At 39.4% G+C, this 15706-nt stretch overlaps 1 protein-coding gene across 2 annotated transcripts in view; it reads right to left on the bottom strand.

The window, feature by feature from the left end:
* Positions 1–15706, bottom strand: part of LOC126171387 (nuclear receptor-binding protein homolog) — a 456634-nt gene that overhangs the window by 72781 nt on the left and 368147 nt on the right. For both annotated transcript variants that reach the window (XM_049920795.1, XM_049920796.1), the window contains 4 exons: positions 12573–12797; positions 11014–11144; positions 10222–10316; positions 9740–9823 (listed from right to left, as the gene is read on the bottom strand). In XM_049920795.1, coding sequence (XP_049776752.1) covers positions 9740–9823; positions 10222–10316; positions 11014–11144; positions 12573–12797 — 535 coding nt within the window. The remainder of the gene's footprint in view (positions 1–9739; positions 9824–10221; positions 10317–11013; positions 11145–12572; positions 12798–15706) is intronic.

The raw sequence follows: 15706 nt of genomic DNA on the forward strand, positions 1-15706 counted from the left end.
AAAAAATATTGCCACTTTCAATCAGCCACCAACTAGATATTCCCTTACCACTTACAAGGAGAGGTCCCCTGTGGTGGAATCAACTTTATGCAACCCTCTATACAGTTATGTAGGTTAAGATCGCACATGTCACACACTGCAACCATTCACCCTGGTGGGCCCTCGTTTGAAAATAACTGAGGAAAAAAACTTCAAAATTTTGTGTGACACTCAATACCATTAAAAAAAGTTGCAATATATTGTCTGGCTGCATGATATAACGTACAGGATAATAGCTTCACAAACTTGCAGTTTGTGATTTCAAATCTTGTAAGTTACAATACTTTTTCTTTCTTTTATTTTAAAATCTTTATCGAAATTACTTTGATCATCATTTTTATTGAAGCAATTGATTTAAATGTAATTTTCTATTTCCATTCCTTTGTCACATAATTTTAATCATCCTATAAACTACTTCATTTGCTCTCATTTTTCTTCCAATCATTTTTTCCCATTTGACATCTTTGTTCATGTGTTGTTAATTACTTTCATCTCTTAATTTTGATTTAATTTCTTTTGTTTTCTAATCCTGTTTTTTTTTTTTTTTTCTTCCTTCTTCAGGCTTTCCCGGCGGACCACAGAGGAAGTGCCTGCAGCCGTTGGTGGAGGGGGAAGGCCATAGGTATAAATACTGGACCAGGTCCACTCGAGGAGCAGTCTCAGGTCCTACCTGATGAAGGCCACGAGCTACGTGACCGAAATATCGTGCAAGTACGGCGCTGATATCCGGCAGAACACCCGACAACCAAAGATGTCTGGTTTTTTTTTTTTTTTTTTTTTTTTTTTTTTTTTTTTTTTTTTTTTTTTTTTTTTTGTTCACATTACTGCCTCCATTATATGTATCTCTCATTTTGTTTCAAGTCCATTTTACTAATAAATCATTCTTTCATTTAAATATTCATCTGCTTATTCTGTCCATAGTGCAATAGGTATTTAGTTTAAGTTTTGAATGGTTGTATGGCGACTACCATGCAAAACAAATTGCACATTTGGTAATGAAAAATACATTTTCAGACAACTGCACAGTCAATATAAATAGATTATTCTGTCTTTTGTTTTTTAACTGACAGATAAGAATTTTCAAATAATTTAATATCATAATAGACAAATGTAACTAAATTACATTTACAAAAATTCTGAGTGGAAAAAGAATGATATAAAGAAAAACTGAAACCAACTAGAAAGTTCATACTGTGATTAAAATGATGCGACAAAAGAAGAGACATAAAAAATTAAATTTAAATCAATTAATTGAATAACAATGATGATCAGAGTCAATTACAATATGTATTTTTAAAAAATATACTGCACCTGACAAGATAAGAACCCACAACCTCCTGTGGGTGAAGCTATTACCCTATCCTCTACACCATGCAACCATGGTATGAAGCAGAACTTTAAGGTCTACATCTACATCGTTACTCTGCAATTCACACTTTTAAGTGCCTGGCAGAGGGTTCATCGAACCATTTTCATACTACTTCCCTACCATTCCACTCTTGAATGGGGCATGGGAAAAAAGGACACCTAAATCTTTCTGTTCGAGCTCTGATTTCTCTTATTTTATTATGATGATCATTTCTCCCTACATAGGTGGGTGTCAACAAAATATTTTTGCATTCGGAAGACAAAGTTGGTGATTAAAATTTCGTAAATAGATCTCGCCGCAAAGAAAACCACCTTTGTTTCTGTGACTGCCACCCCAACTCACGTATCATATCAGTGACACACTCACCCCTGTTGTGCAATAACACAAAACGAGCTGCCCTTCTTTGCACTTTTTCGACTTCCTCCGTCAATCCTACCTGGTGAGGATCCCACACTGTACAGCAATATTCCAGCAGACGACAGACAAGTGTAATGTAGGCTGTCTCTTTAGCGGGTTTGTCGCATCTTTTAAGTGTTCTGCCAACAAAGTGCAGTCTCTGTTTCGCCTTCCCCACAATGTTATCTATGTGATCTTTCCAATTAAAGTTGCTGGTAGTTGTAATTCCTAGGTATTTAGTCAAATTGACAGCCCTTGGATTTGTGCGATTTATCGTATACCCAAAATTTATCCGATTCTTTTAGTACCCATGTGGATGACCTCGCACTTTTCTTTGTTAAGTGCCAATTGCCACTTTTCGCACCATACAGAAATTCTCTCTAAATAATTTTATAATTGGAATTGATCGTCTGATGATTTTACTAGACGGTAAATTACAGTGTCACCTGCAAACAATCTACGGGGGGGCTGCTCAGATTATCACCTAGATCATTTATGTAAATCAGAAACAGCAGAGGGCCTATGACACTACCTTGCAGAATGCCAGATATCACTTCTGTTCCACTTGATGATTTACCATCTATCACCACAAACTGTGACCTCTCAGAAGAAATCACAAATCCAGTGACACAACTGAGACGATACTCCATATGCACAAAATTTCATTAATAGTAGCTTGTGAGGAACGGTATCAAAAGCCTTCTGGAAATCTAGGAATATGGAATCTATCCGAGATCCCTTGTCGACAGTACTCATTTCCTCATGGGAATAACAAGCTAGCTGTGTTGCACAAGAACAATGTTTCCTGAATCCGTGTTGGTTATGTATCAATAAGTCATTTTCTTCACAGTGATTCATAATGTTCGAGTATAGTATATACTCCAAAATCCTACTGCAAACTGCAGTGATACGGGTCTGTAATTCAATGGGTTACTCCTATTTCCTTTCTTGAATATTGGTGTTACCTGTGCTACTTTCCAGTCTTTTGGAACAGAACTTTCGTGAAGTGAGCGGTTGTGTACGATTGCTAAGAAAGGCGCTATTGTGTCTGCATACTCTGAAATGAACCTGATTGTATACCATCTGGACCGGAAGACTTGCCTTTCTTAAGCGATTTGAGTTGTTTCGTAACACCTAAGATATTTACTTTTATGTCACTCATGCTAACAGCTGTTCTGGTTTCGAATTTCGGAATATTTACTTCAGTCTTCTTTCATGAAGGAATTACGGAAAACTGTATTTAGTAACTCCGCTTTAGTGGCACCATCATCGGTAACATTTCCATCGCTATCGTGCAGTGACGGTAGTGACTGTTTTTGGCCACTGGTGTACTTTACATACGACGACAATCTCTTTGGGCTTTCTACCATATTTTGAGACAATGTTTCATTGTGGAAACTATCAAAAGCATCCTGTATTGACATCCGCACTAAATTTTGAGCTTCTGTGAAACTTAGCCAGTCTTGGGAATTTTGTGTTGTTCTGCATGTGGCATGCTTCTTTCGTTGCTTCTGCAACAGTGTTCTGACCTGTTTTGTGTACCATGGTGTATCAGTCCTGTCTCTTATTAACTTATGCCATATGAATCTATCTATTGCTGTCGATACTGTATCTTTGAATTTGAGCCATATCTGGTCTACACTTACATAATTAGCTTGGAAGGAATGGAGACACTCTCTTAGGAAGGCATCACGAGAATTTTTATCTGCTGTTTTAAATAGATATATTCTGCATTTATTTTTAGTGTTTTTGGTTGATATGATTTTGAGCCTTGCTACAATGACCTTGTGTTCACTAATCCCTGTATCTGTCATGATGCTCTCTATTAGATCAGGACTATCTGTGGCTAAGATATCAAGTGTGTTTTTGCAACCATTTGTGATTCGTCTGGGCTCATGAACTAATTGTTCAAAGTAATTCTCAGAGAAAGCATTTAGTATAATTTCGGAAGATGTTTTATGTCTACCACCGGCTTTGAACACGTATTTTCTCCAACAAATCGAGGGTAGATTGAAGTCTCCACCCATTCTAACTGTATGAGTGGGGTACTTATTTGTAATGAGATTCAAGTTTTCTTTCAACTGTTCAGCTATTATAACATCTGAGTCGGGGCATCAGTAGGAGGAGTCAATTATTATTTTGGTATGGCTATTGAGTATAACCTCTGCCCATAGTAATTCACAGGAACTATCTATTTCAACTTCACTAGAAGATAAAGTACTACCAACAGACACAAACACACCACCAACTACTTTATTTAATCTATCCTTTCTGAACACGGTTTGCGCCTCTGTAAAAATTTCAGCAGAATTTATCTCCGGCATTAGCCAGCTTCTATTCCTATAATGATTTCAGCTTCAAAGCTTTCTATCAGCGCTTGAAGCTCTGGTACTTTTCCAACACAGCTACGACAATTTACAACAACAATACCGACTGTTGCTTGGTCGATTCTCGTCATTTCTCTGCATTGTACCCTTTGAGACTGGAGCCCTTTTCGATCTTTCCCGGGACTGTCTAACCTATAAAAACCACCCAGTCCACGCCACACAGCCCCTGCTACCCGTGTAGCCATCTCCGGTGTGTAGTAGTCACTTGGCCTATTTAGCAGAACCCAAAACCCCACCACCCTATGGCACAAGTTGAGGAATCTGCAGCCTACACAGTCGCAGGACTGTCTAAGCCTCCGATTCAGACCCTCCACTCGGCTCTGTACCAAAGGCCCGCAATCAGTCCTGTCAACAATGGTGCAGATGGTGAGCTCTGCCTTCATCTCGCTAGCGAGACTAGCAGTCTTCACCAACTCTGATAGCTCCTGGAAACCAGAGAGAATCTCTTCCGATCCATAGTGACACATGTCATTAGTGCCGACATGAGCCACCACCTGCAGTTGGCTGCACCCTGTACCCTTCATGGCATCCGGAAGGACCCTTTCCAAATCTTGGACGACTCCCCCGGTAAGCACACAGAGTGCACATTGGCTTTCTTCCTGTCCTCAGCTGCATTATCCCTAAGGGGCTCCACAACCTGCCTAACATTGGAGCTCCCAATAACAAGCAATGCCACCCTCTACGCTTGTCTGGACCTCTCAGGAAGACCGGCCACTGCCGGAACAGGTGAGGCCACCCTCGCTGGCTCAGAAGTACTTTCAGCAGTGGGCAGTACTTCAAACCTGTTATGGAGGCGTAAGGGTACAGCCTTGCAGCCAGCACCAACTTCCGCCTTCCGCCCAGGGACTCGCAACCCCGCCACAGTTCGCCTATCACTGTCAGGCAAGTGATGACCGGCAGGGACGCCTGAATAACAGCCTGGAGCCTTTCGACCACAGCCAACACAGCTTCCAGCTGTTTACGGATGGTGGCCAATTCCCCTTGAATCTGTACACAACAGGTGCAGTCCCTATCCATCCCTAACAATTTTTCCCCGCTCTTATCTCACAAGCTGTTCAAGACAGATGACTGACAACTACACGGATTTACACTATATGGGTACTAAAACGCAATACTACAACTCTCAAATGCTGTAATAGGCCTGAAATTTGTGAATTTAACTATGGAAGTACCCAAAAACAAACAAAGAAATTAAGAATTAAACTATAAAACAAATAAGTGAGCTAAGAGTGTGACTTTCTGCTGGCTGCTGCTTATCAACCAGTGACAGGGAGCTCTCTGGGTCATTTGGTATATCACAAAATTCAGAATTTTTTATTTGGTCTATTACTTGTAAACAACGGCCCACCAGGGTGGACAGTTTCTGGGTGCGATACCCAGGATCTTAATCCAAATCGTTGTATATTTGGTTTAAAAAATCAATCCCACCGCTGGAGAAGACTTCTCCATGTCAGTATCACTGAGTCCTAAAAAACCTCAAGCACATATTTCACAAGATCTTCAACCACTGCAAGTCATGCTCTTAAATGACAATCTTGGGATTTTTTTCACATCTTGTTTTCAGTTCTGCACAAAACATGTCATTCCTTTGCCAACACCACAAGTGTGAGACATCCACCACCATGGACGTCACCAGAAATTTTTCCGGAGAGAGAGAGTGGAGGGAGCAGAACCTTACAATTCCCATTTTCTATATAAATGAGTTGGCCAGTTTCAATCCATTTCACCATTGCACCCCCACCACCGCCGCCGCCACCACCACAAGCAGGAATTTCTGATAATCTTAATATCCCAGTCAAAAATCTCCTTCCACACATTTATTGCATCATCTAAATAAACACTATAAAGTGTTGGTGAAATTCTACACACCTGTCTAACTCCTTTGTTTGCAGTTATAGGCTGTATTAGAGTACAATTTATAGCTAAAATAACAGTCATGTGTTTGTAAATACTTAATTATCAGGTGTAATAAATATTCTGTTTTTCTCATAATTCTCCATAGTTTCTCTCTATCAATATTATTGAAAGCATTAATAAAATGAATAAATGCTAAATAGGTTTCCCTATTATGATCTTCTCTAGTTTTCAATTATTTGTTTCATTAAAAATACTGCATAGGCTGTTGACCTGCCCCTCCAAAATCCCATTTGATCTTCCTTAAATGAACTTTCAGCAGTAATCGTAATGTCTTTTTTACTAGTCTTGAATAACATTTAGATGTAGTGTCTATTAAGCTGATTCCTCTATAGTTCTTGCAAACGCTGCAGACTCTTTTTTTTTAAACCCAGTTATATTTCCTTTGATTGTGACCATGCTTCTTGAATAGCTCCATTTCTGCAGTAAATATTAAATAAATGTTGTTTTCTCTTACGTAGTAGAGTGCCTCCATATTTTAGAAGTTCGGCATTGATACCATCCATACCAGTAGCATTTCTATTCTTTGTGGAGTTCAGGGCTTCTCTTAGTTCACCCATACATAAATTATCCACACATCCTATTTAAATTTCCCCCTCTCTATTCTCTGCAGAGCACATTCATTCATATAAAAAGTTCTTGTAGTTTTCATCCATTTTGCTTGTTAGATGTTATTTATTTGATCGACTTCTTTTTCCATTTGACTGAATGTTTTCATTGTTTTATTGTCTTCTATTATGCTTGCAAACCTATCCCAAGGTTCTCACTGAGCTCATTTTACTGCTCAAACTTGCCACATTTCTCTAGTGTTTGTAAATCTTATGATCCTCCTCAGTCATTTCATTGAGATACTTAAGATAAGCATATTTATTTATTTAGTACTTTACCTATTTCTAGTGTCTAAATTTTTAATCCATTCTTCTTTCTTATCTTTTCCTTTTGCTAAAGCTTCTTCAGCTGCTGTCTTAACTGCAGTTTCTATAGTTTTCCATTTCTTCCCTATTTCTTCTGCTTGTTCTTTCTGCTCTAGCTCTTCATTAAGTTTCCTCCGATACAGATCTCATATGCTAGTTTCATTTAATAGACATACTTTGTGCCGGCAGGAGTGGCTGTGTGGTTCTAGGCGCTACAGTCTGGAGCTGAGACCGCTACAGTCGCAGGTTTGAATCCTGCCTCAGGCAGGGATGTGTGTGCTGTCCTTGGGTTAGTTAGGTTCAATTAGTTCTAAGTTCTAGGTGACCAATGACCTCAGAAGTTAAGTCGCATAGTGCTCAGAGCCATTTGAACCAAGATATACTTTGTAGGTATCTTTCTTGTCAGTTTTTTGCTCTTTCTTCATTTAGTGTAGATACCTATTTCAGATATAAGCAAGAAATGGTCCAAAACTATGTCATATTCACTGTGCCTCCTTGTGTATCTTACCTTGCCTTCTAATTTTTCATTAATGATTACATAGTCAATAAGAGAGTTAACTTCCCGAGCTGACCATGTATCTTTATGGCTGCTTTTTTTTGTGGAAAAAAGTATTAGTTACAAGAAATAAAATCTCTCTGCAATTTTCCCACTGTTTAAGATGTTTTCTCCAATGATTCCTAAAATGTTTGGGATAGGTTTATTCCTGACTTTTTCCATTTTAATTGCTTGTCAGTATTATTTGATGTTTATCGTTACACTTGACCAAAACTGATTGCAGTTCATAAACAAAATTTGGAGACTTTTGCTCCCCTCCCCTGCCTTCGTGAGATGCATAAACTGCAATGATAATCACAATTTTTTCACTGATATAATGACATTCTGTAATTCACTTCTCTGATCTGTTATGCATGTAAATGTTAAGCCATTTGCTTGTTCTCTCCTACTTTTCTGTTCCAATTGAGAACACCAAATATTATCATGTGTGTTACCTTCCAGCTGTGGTTCCTTGTTTCTCTAAAATTTCTGCCCACTTCTCTTCTTTTTTTCGTTAATCTTCTGCCATTCCATGCTACTACCTTAATTGTATTAGCAATCCAGTTATTCTTAACCTCTCAAACTGCTGTGTTGATCATTAGTGTATCCGACCTTGACCACAGCTTTTTGGGTACTAGTAGCAATTGGGAAACTTCATTTGTTCAGCCTTCCAGATTTTCTTTTGAAGGTTTACCCCCCCTAGGGAGACTGGCTTCCCAATGCCTAAGGGACACCCCCCTCCCCCCACCTACTCTTTACTTGTAACTGGAGTTGACTGGAGGAATAACATGAGAAGGATAGGCTTAGTTAAGATAGGAGAAAGGGACCAATAGGCCATTACATCATGCAATAAGAACAAAATTTTGTATGTGACACAAAAAACTTCATGGTGGTTACCCACAACTTTGTTCTCCAGAACGCGGGGGTGGGGTGGGGGGAGCATGCAAAATGCTACCTAAACCCCCCCCCCCTCCCCGCCTCTCTCATGTGGATGCCTAGGGCCAGACTCACAATGGAATGTTCTATTCCAGCAATCCTTCCTGTCCATCTACCCATCAACTAATATTGCCTATGTAGCTACACAGGTAGTTAGTGATGAACTTTAAAATTACTCTCTGTAAGCATTAGCCAAAGTTGTCATAAAATTACAGCCCAGTCCTCAACACTGATCCATAAAGAAGGCTGAAATTAATTTTTTATTTCTGCTGGAGACTGTATCTTTTATCATGGAATGTCTCTGAGCACAATGTGAGTATATTTCACTGTATCTTCTTTTTGGTAACTAATTCTTCCACAGTTTCTATTATTGATGTCAGTTACAGTGTTTCAGCTTCTTACTGTACGTCCAAACGTGCACGATGCATCACAACGCAAAAGAAATAATGAGTATTTATTTATTTATTTATTTATTTATTTATTTAACTGTATGGCTAGGGTCCCCCCCATTGGGCGAAACATTCACCCGGTGCAGGTCTTTCAATTTGACGCCACTTTGGCGATCTGCAGTCGATGAAAATGAAAGGATGATGATGAGGACAGCACAACACCCAGTCCCTGGGCAGAGAAAATTACCTGACCAAGCCGGGAATCGAACCGGAGCCCAGAGGATTGACAATCCGTCAAGCTGACCATTCAGCTACCGGGGGGCAAACAAGAAATATTGGTGTACCACATTGATAGCATTTAAGTAAAAAGTTGAAAGCAATTTGTATACAGAACAGATGAGAACAGGGCGCTAAAACAACTGGGGGAAGAGGAGAAAAGGATAAAGAAGTTGCATAAGTGCTAAAGAAAATATGGAAGGGAAGAATTCCAGGGGCTAATCTGAAGCAGTTGTCCTTCGTTCTGGAAGTTGCTCTTGGTGCTGCAGCCAGGAAGCTGCATACTCTCTTTGTAATATCTGTCTGAAGTAATGAACACTAACAAACAAACCAAGTTCTAGTGAAATATTAGTAAAATCCCCTGTAAGCCGTGTACTTTAGGCAAGATGAATTTGATATACAATGCTTTTTGAGTCCCTCAAATGTAAGATGACTGACTGAAAATGAGCAAAAAAGCTCTCACCTGTTCAAAGAATCTCCGAGACCTTAACAACGTACAAGTCTTTATGTGGGAGGGTTGGTCATAAGGCAAATGATGAGAACATTGTAAATGGTACATTATAGCAACTAATGTATATACTTACTTCCATATTCTGGAGCAATGAAATGCATATTGCGCATGTTGTCCTGGTACGTCTTTACGTGGTGATTAATAGCATCAGGAGCCACTGTGGAGAGATTTAAAACATCTTTATTAGTTCAAGTTTTGGAATATTACCTTGCATGGCTTTGACTTTTCCTGTTGCAAACAATACACACCGCCCGATTTCACACACAAGTACCTCGGTCGGATAACAAAGACAATACTATCTTACGTTTCGGAACAACCGCGCTCCCCCCCCCTACAATTGCAGTAAATCACCACGGCAGTGAACTGCGTACCCACACCGTCCGCGCACGGCCGATGTTCTTGTGTGTGTGTGTTAAAATCGTATCGGCCAGGACTGTTCTAAAGCCATCCAAGGAAATGAATTCTCACGGTGTGGGATGACACCACGATTGTCGAAAACTAAGGAAGTCTTAATACTAAAGACAGTAAGAAAAAGTTGCTTTTGCTTCACTTTACCTGATCCTATTTTCACGAGGCCATTGTGCTGAATAAATATGGTATCACAGGTGAGATTCCCATGGATGATGGGTGGAGAACAGGAATGCATGTAACTGGAAAGAAAAACATCAGCGTTTACCCCATCAACAAAGATGGATGTATACTGTGGGCAGGGCCCGGCAGGGTCGTGGGCTGCAGCTGCTGTTGACATCTGGGCTCTGCTATGCTGAGAACACTGCATTTTCATGAGGAATGAGAAGACACGTGTGTAAGCCATAGGGAACATGGATGAGCCTCTCCTGACTGACCTCCTGAACAATCTTAAATCCTATTAGTATTATTGGCACACACCTACGTAGCTCATTTTTGGTGCTGCTATTTAGTGTTCGAAAATACCAATTAAATATTAATTTAAATCATAACAGTGCCTTTATTTGCTAGGCATCACACTACTTTTTAAAATCTTTTGCATCATATTTGCTTATAAACAACTTTTAAATCATCACTTGTTCCATATGGTGTGTACACACTTCCCAAACTCATTCTCTCAGATCGTTTAATAAAGTAAGAAAGACAGTTTCTTTATTTAACCAAAAATGCAGACCTGTCTGCCAAGGTGACATTTTTAGCTACAAACCACGAAAAGCATTTTGAATTCTTTGAGTATCAGGCTAACATGCTTTCCTTGATTTACGCCAATTATCCATTTACGGGTGCCACCTATAGAGGTCTGCAATATCAAAACAAGTTTCTTCCTAAAAAATTTAATAATTCCAATGGGCTGCTGATATTTAAGAAAACTCAACTCACCTCAATGCAGAAAGAATTTGTGTACACCAACGCTTCCAAGCCTGAAGTGGCAACTTCTTAACATTTCTCTTGGTGCGCTTTAGGAACTGCTTCAGTGAACCCGAAGACATGTATTCTGTGATGAAAATTACCTATATGGAAAAAAGGAGGGTATTTCTGAAAAGCACTGAAATTTCTACAGCTACACACATATTCAAAATAACATTATTCAGTTGAAATTGTATAACATTTCTAAACGTAACTCTTTTTGTCAAGTTGATAACGGAAGGCAAATGTGAGGCCCACAATTCAAAAAAATTTTGAAGTGAAAGCATTGTGTCAATAGCCCCATTTGTGAAGAGCCTTATCCATCATTATGCTCGACAACCTCGAACATCAGAAACACAGCAGCCTTTGAATAAAACAATGAAGAATATTGTGAGAAAGAGAAAAAACTAGCAAATTTGTGTGTTAAACTTGGAGCAGCAGTGACACTGATGAGACACTTTACAGCAGGAAGCAGATAAAGATAACTGGTAGAACTTCTGACTGCAACACTAGTTCACTTAAACAAGTAGCAAAGCAATCCTGCTTTGACTATATAAATTAGGTACATAATGAACACTAACCTATGACAATGTGATTCCACTCACCCTCTTGTCAGACATTTATTTTGCATAACTCATCCCTACATTTCAAAAGCACAACAAATCAATCTTTATTATCAGTAGCCAAAAAGGAATGGCAGCAAAGAAATCAACAAAGGAGGGAAAGGTAACAATAAACTGCTAGAAAAATTTATGAACATAACAGGGCAGGCATGTCAAGTTAACTTATTTGACTAACACATTTATTGTGCATGTAGGATGACTGGTTGAGGTATGGGCATCACAAGAGTACCATTCTTATGTGGGATGAAGTACATGCATGAAAATTAAAAATTAGTTGGCTGTTACTGTTTATCTGCTTATACTCTGATATTTTAATTCAGGTGCATCACAAATGATGAATCTGAAAAGCACGAGTTGGTCCTGTTTCATCATCATATCCTCTGAAGTCTCAGTACAAAGGACAAGAGAACATGAGGTGGGAATCTCGTAGACTTTCATTTTCTGAAACACTAAAGTTTGGCAGACAGTAAAAAATAGTTTATTCAGAATGGCCATGGTAGTGTTGAATTGCAATAAGTGCTGCATAGTGGGCTAACTGTATAAAAAACAGTGGAATGAAACTCAGCAAAATCTAGCATGAAATGTTGTAATCATATTTATACTCTCCACTCCAGGTACAACTTCTCGTGTTGCGACACAGCAGTTCACTTACCTGGTACATGGAAGTTAGTACATCTGTCATTCCTAAAATTTTCTGAACAACTGAATGTAGTATTAGTTCATTAAAAGAATATGCCAAATTAATACAAATAAAACAAATAATAATTTATGTTTCACTATACCACAAAAAGGTACAACTTCACAATGAAACTAGTACTGTAACATAGTTGTAGAAAAAGAAAAGTCTGCTCTAAAAACGTACAATGTAATGGTTCCACGTCTGTATTTAGCATTTCAAATCTGTCTCACCCGTGGCTTGTCGTTGTGTGTGTCGGTCCAGTACCGATGGAATTTTACAATGTTGGGATGCTCTAGCTGAGTCAGATTCTCAAAAACCTGCTGAAACTTGTCCTCTGTGGCTTTGAAGTTTTTCCGCTCAGAGAACTGCACTTCATTCCACACGACTTCCACTCCCTCCTCTGTGTCCATCGCTAAATAAGCACAGTCGATGCCCGGAACATCACGCTGGTCCACCTGCAAAGAAAGAGTTATCATCAAAAAACTGCAGAAATCTGCTGGATAAATCACTGTATTTTCTTTATTCAATTTATGATCAGCAAATCTGCTGCAGCCTGTAAGTAAAAGTGTTTCAATTTTTTTAATATAATAATTTTTGAAACAACTATACACTCCATGCTTGCTCCACAATGTGTAATCTATACTCTGCAAACCACGTTACAGTATTACAGTAGCTATTTCAAGTACCACCACATTTTCTTCCCTTTTCTTCTTGTGCCACAATGCTCAAGTTCTGACTTCCATCTATTGAACCTATCGGTTAAATGCACTGACTGAGAAGTAAAACTCAAGACACCTTTGGATAATGTTTTAGTACACAATCTTCATAGTGTTGAGTTACATTTCCTTTCAGTTTTTTTTCTATTAATTTCATTGTGGCATTTAATTTTCCTTTTACTATCTTTAGTGGTCATTTCACTTTATTTTTTATACAGATTGAACATTAATAACCGACAATCTGCAGGGATGAATTAATGAATGGAAACGGAGGGAAGACGGTCATATGAATGGGTGTCCAAAATGTGTTGTCACCATGGTAGATGGCACTGATTAACGACAGTTCCTCTGCCTGTGTTCCTTGAATTCCTTGTAAGTTGCACATTGTGTAAGTGACACAATGTTTTTGGAGCTTGTACTAGGATTCGTCTCAATAGAACCTTGTCCTCCAAATCTGACATACGCTCAGTCCGCTGCCTCCCTGCACATACGTCTCTCAAATAGGACCCATGATCATAACATCCAAAACGGGCTTGATATGACTGGTGTCTATGAGGGTACTTGGTTTGGTGTAACCGTGCTGCCTCTTGACTGTTTCCATCTGCTTTGTCGTACAGAAACACCATCTCTGCTTGTTCCTGACAATACCACCAGACCATTCTGCTGTTTACGGTACGCTGTGTCAATCATACTGCCTGAAACACGAAAGGAACACACGGCACATGGTCAGATGAACAGTCTTTCATCAGCAGCATCTACTGAAGCAACGATGCACTTCTGGACATCTTCCTCCCTCCATTTCCAGTCAAGAATCCGTACCTGCAGTTTGTCAGTTTTATAAATGTTCACCCTGTATAAAGCATATCGAGATCTGTAATGGCCCTATTCCCTACTGACGCACAAAATTACTTCCAAAGAAGGGCATGTTGAGGCTGTGTGCTGGAAAATTTATTGTTGCACCTGCTAACTGGAATGGACTGTGCTGGGAAGAGGAAAATGCTGCCCAAAGAGAGGAAAATCAATGTGGGCCAAGTCGGGGTAGGCAGATGTTCCTATAAATTGTTTGTGCATTGGCTATCTTTGACCATGCATGTGCTGCCGGCTTCCAGAAAAACCTAAATTTAAAATAGTATGCAGCATTCTGGTGTTTGTGACTTATCGAGTCGCACCAGGACATTCAACAGCATCAGTAGAATTGCATAAACCACAATGTATGGTCGAAACAAATCCAAACTCTGAGTATGTATTGAGTATTTTACCTGCAATAAATGAGTTAAGACTGTGAGAGATTATGTACATGTAGGTACTGCAGCGAGAAAGATCAGTTTTAAGCATCCCTCAGCAAATTTTGAGTTGACACACAAAGTGGAATGGAGAGAGAGAGAGAGAGAGAGAGAGAGAGAGAGAGAGAGAGAGAGAGAGAGAGAGAGAGAGAGAGGGGGGGGGGGGGGGGCAGGAATGAGTTGGACTCTGCAACTGCAACAGTGATGCAGACTTAGAACCATTAAATAGAAGCGATTTGCACACAGTATTAGGTGGGTACTGGAGTTTCATCACTGTGCTGTATTAACACTGTATCTGATCGTCTTGCTACAACTGATTGAACAGCTTCATCTGCGGAGTTAATGCTGACAACTGCCATATCCAGTGTCCAACTGTCTGCTGATGGCTAGACTGGTGGTACCAATCCCATTGCCTTAAATAAGTTTGTATTATGTCCCAAAAACAGCTTTCCGTACAGCCACTTCCTGATTCTGCTTCTGGTTCGTCACGCATGTTAACACATCAATACCTATTCTGGAAAATCGGGTTTGGCTGCCGGCTTTCGGCTCCCACAATCTCTTTTTCACTTCATACCAATGCACCTTGCATTATCAGATTGCTACTAGCTTTCAAAGTGCTCGTTAATGTGGTAAAGTGACTATGTGGTGGAAGTAAAGGTAACAGAATTGGCTCTGACCAGGAATCTGTTTACTTCTTTTAACTAAAACAATGCAGAAAGGTGTACATACACCGATGTATTTGCTGGATCACCAAAATCTGCTTGGCAACAACCATGTATCCTAAGTAGGTGGTTAATTTCTACACAGCTAGAGCCTCTTTGTTTGCTAGCGGCAAAGGTTCTAGCACACTGTCGATGGCTAATAATCAAACATTCGCTAATTATGTGCACAGGAACATGAATGTATCTTTACCATTCGGGAATATTTACAACCACTCCACGTTCACAAAATGTTTGAGTACAATCATCTTCCATAAGCGATCACTTCGCATTTTTTCACAAATTGCATGACGCAGGTGGATCAGGTGGATATGAGAGAAAAGTTTTTCACAGATTAAGTGGAGTGAATAAAGATGTTTAAAACTATGATATTAAACTATCTCCTCATCCTCAATAGTTAATTCATGTCCACAATAATTTTTTTGTTCAAAAAGTAGGAAACTACAAGCGTCACTTCAATGGGTTAACAAAATCTGAAGAGCTGTTTTACAGGCACCCTTCGCGAAGAACTGACGCTCGAAAAACCGGAATTTGATTAGGAAAGCAAAATATATATACAGACCCAACGCATAACATGGCAGCGAAAATCCGTTCCCGAAATTCGATTTTCATTTTAATTTTCTGCAAGTTGGGTCGTGTGTATAGG

This window comes from Schistocerca cancellata, chromosome 1 (genome assembly GCF_023864275.1).
Source record: "Schistocerca cancellata isolate TAMUIC-IGC-003103 chromosome 1, iqSchCanc2.1, whole genome shotgun sequence".
Taxonomy (NCBI): Eukaryota; Metazoa; Arthropoda; class Insecta; order Orthoptera; family Acrididae; genus Schistocerca; species Schistocerca cancellata.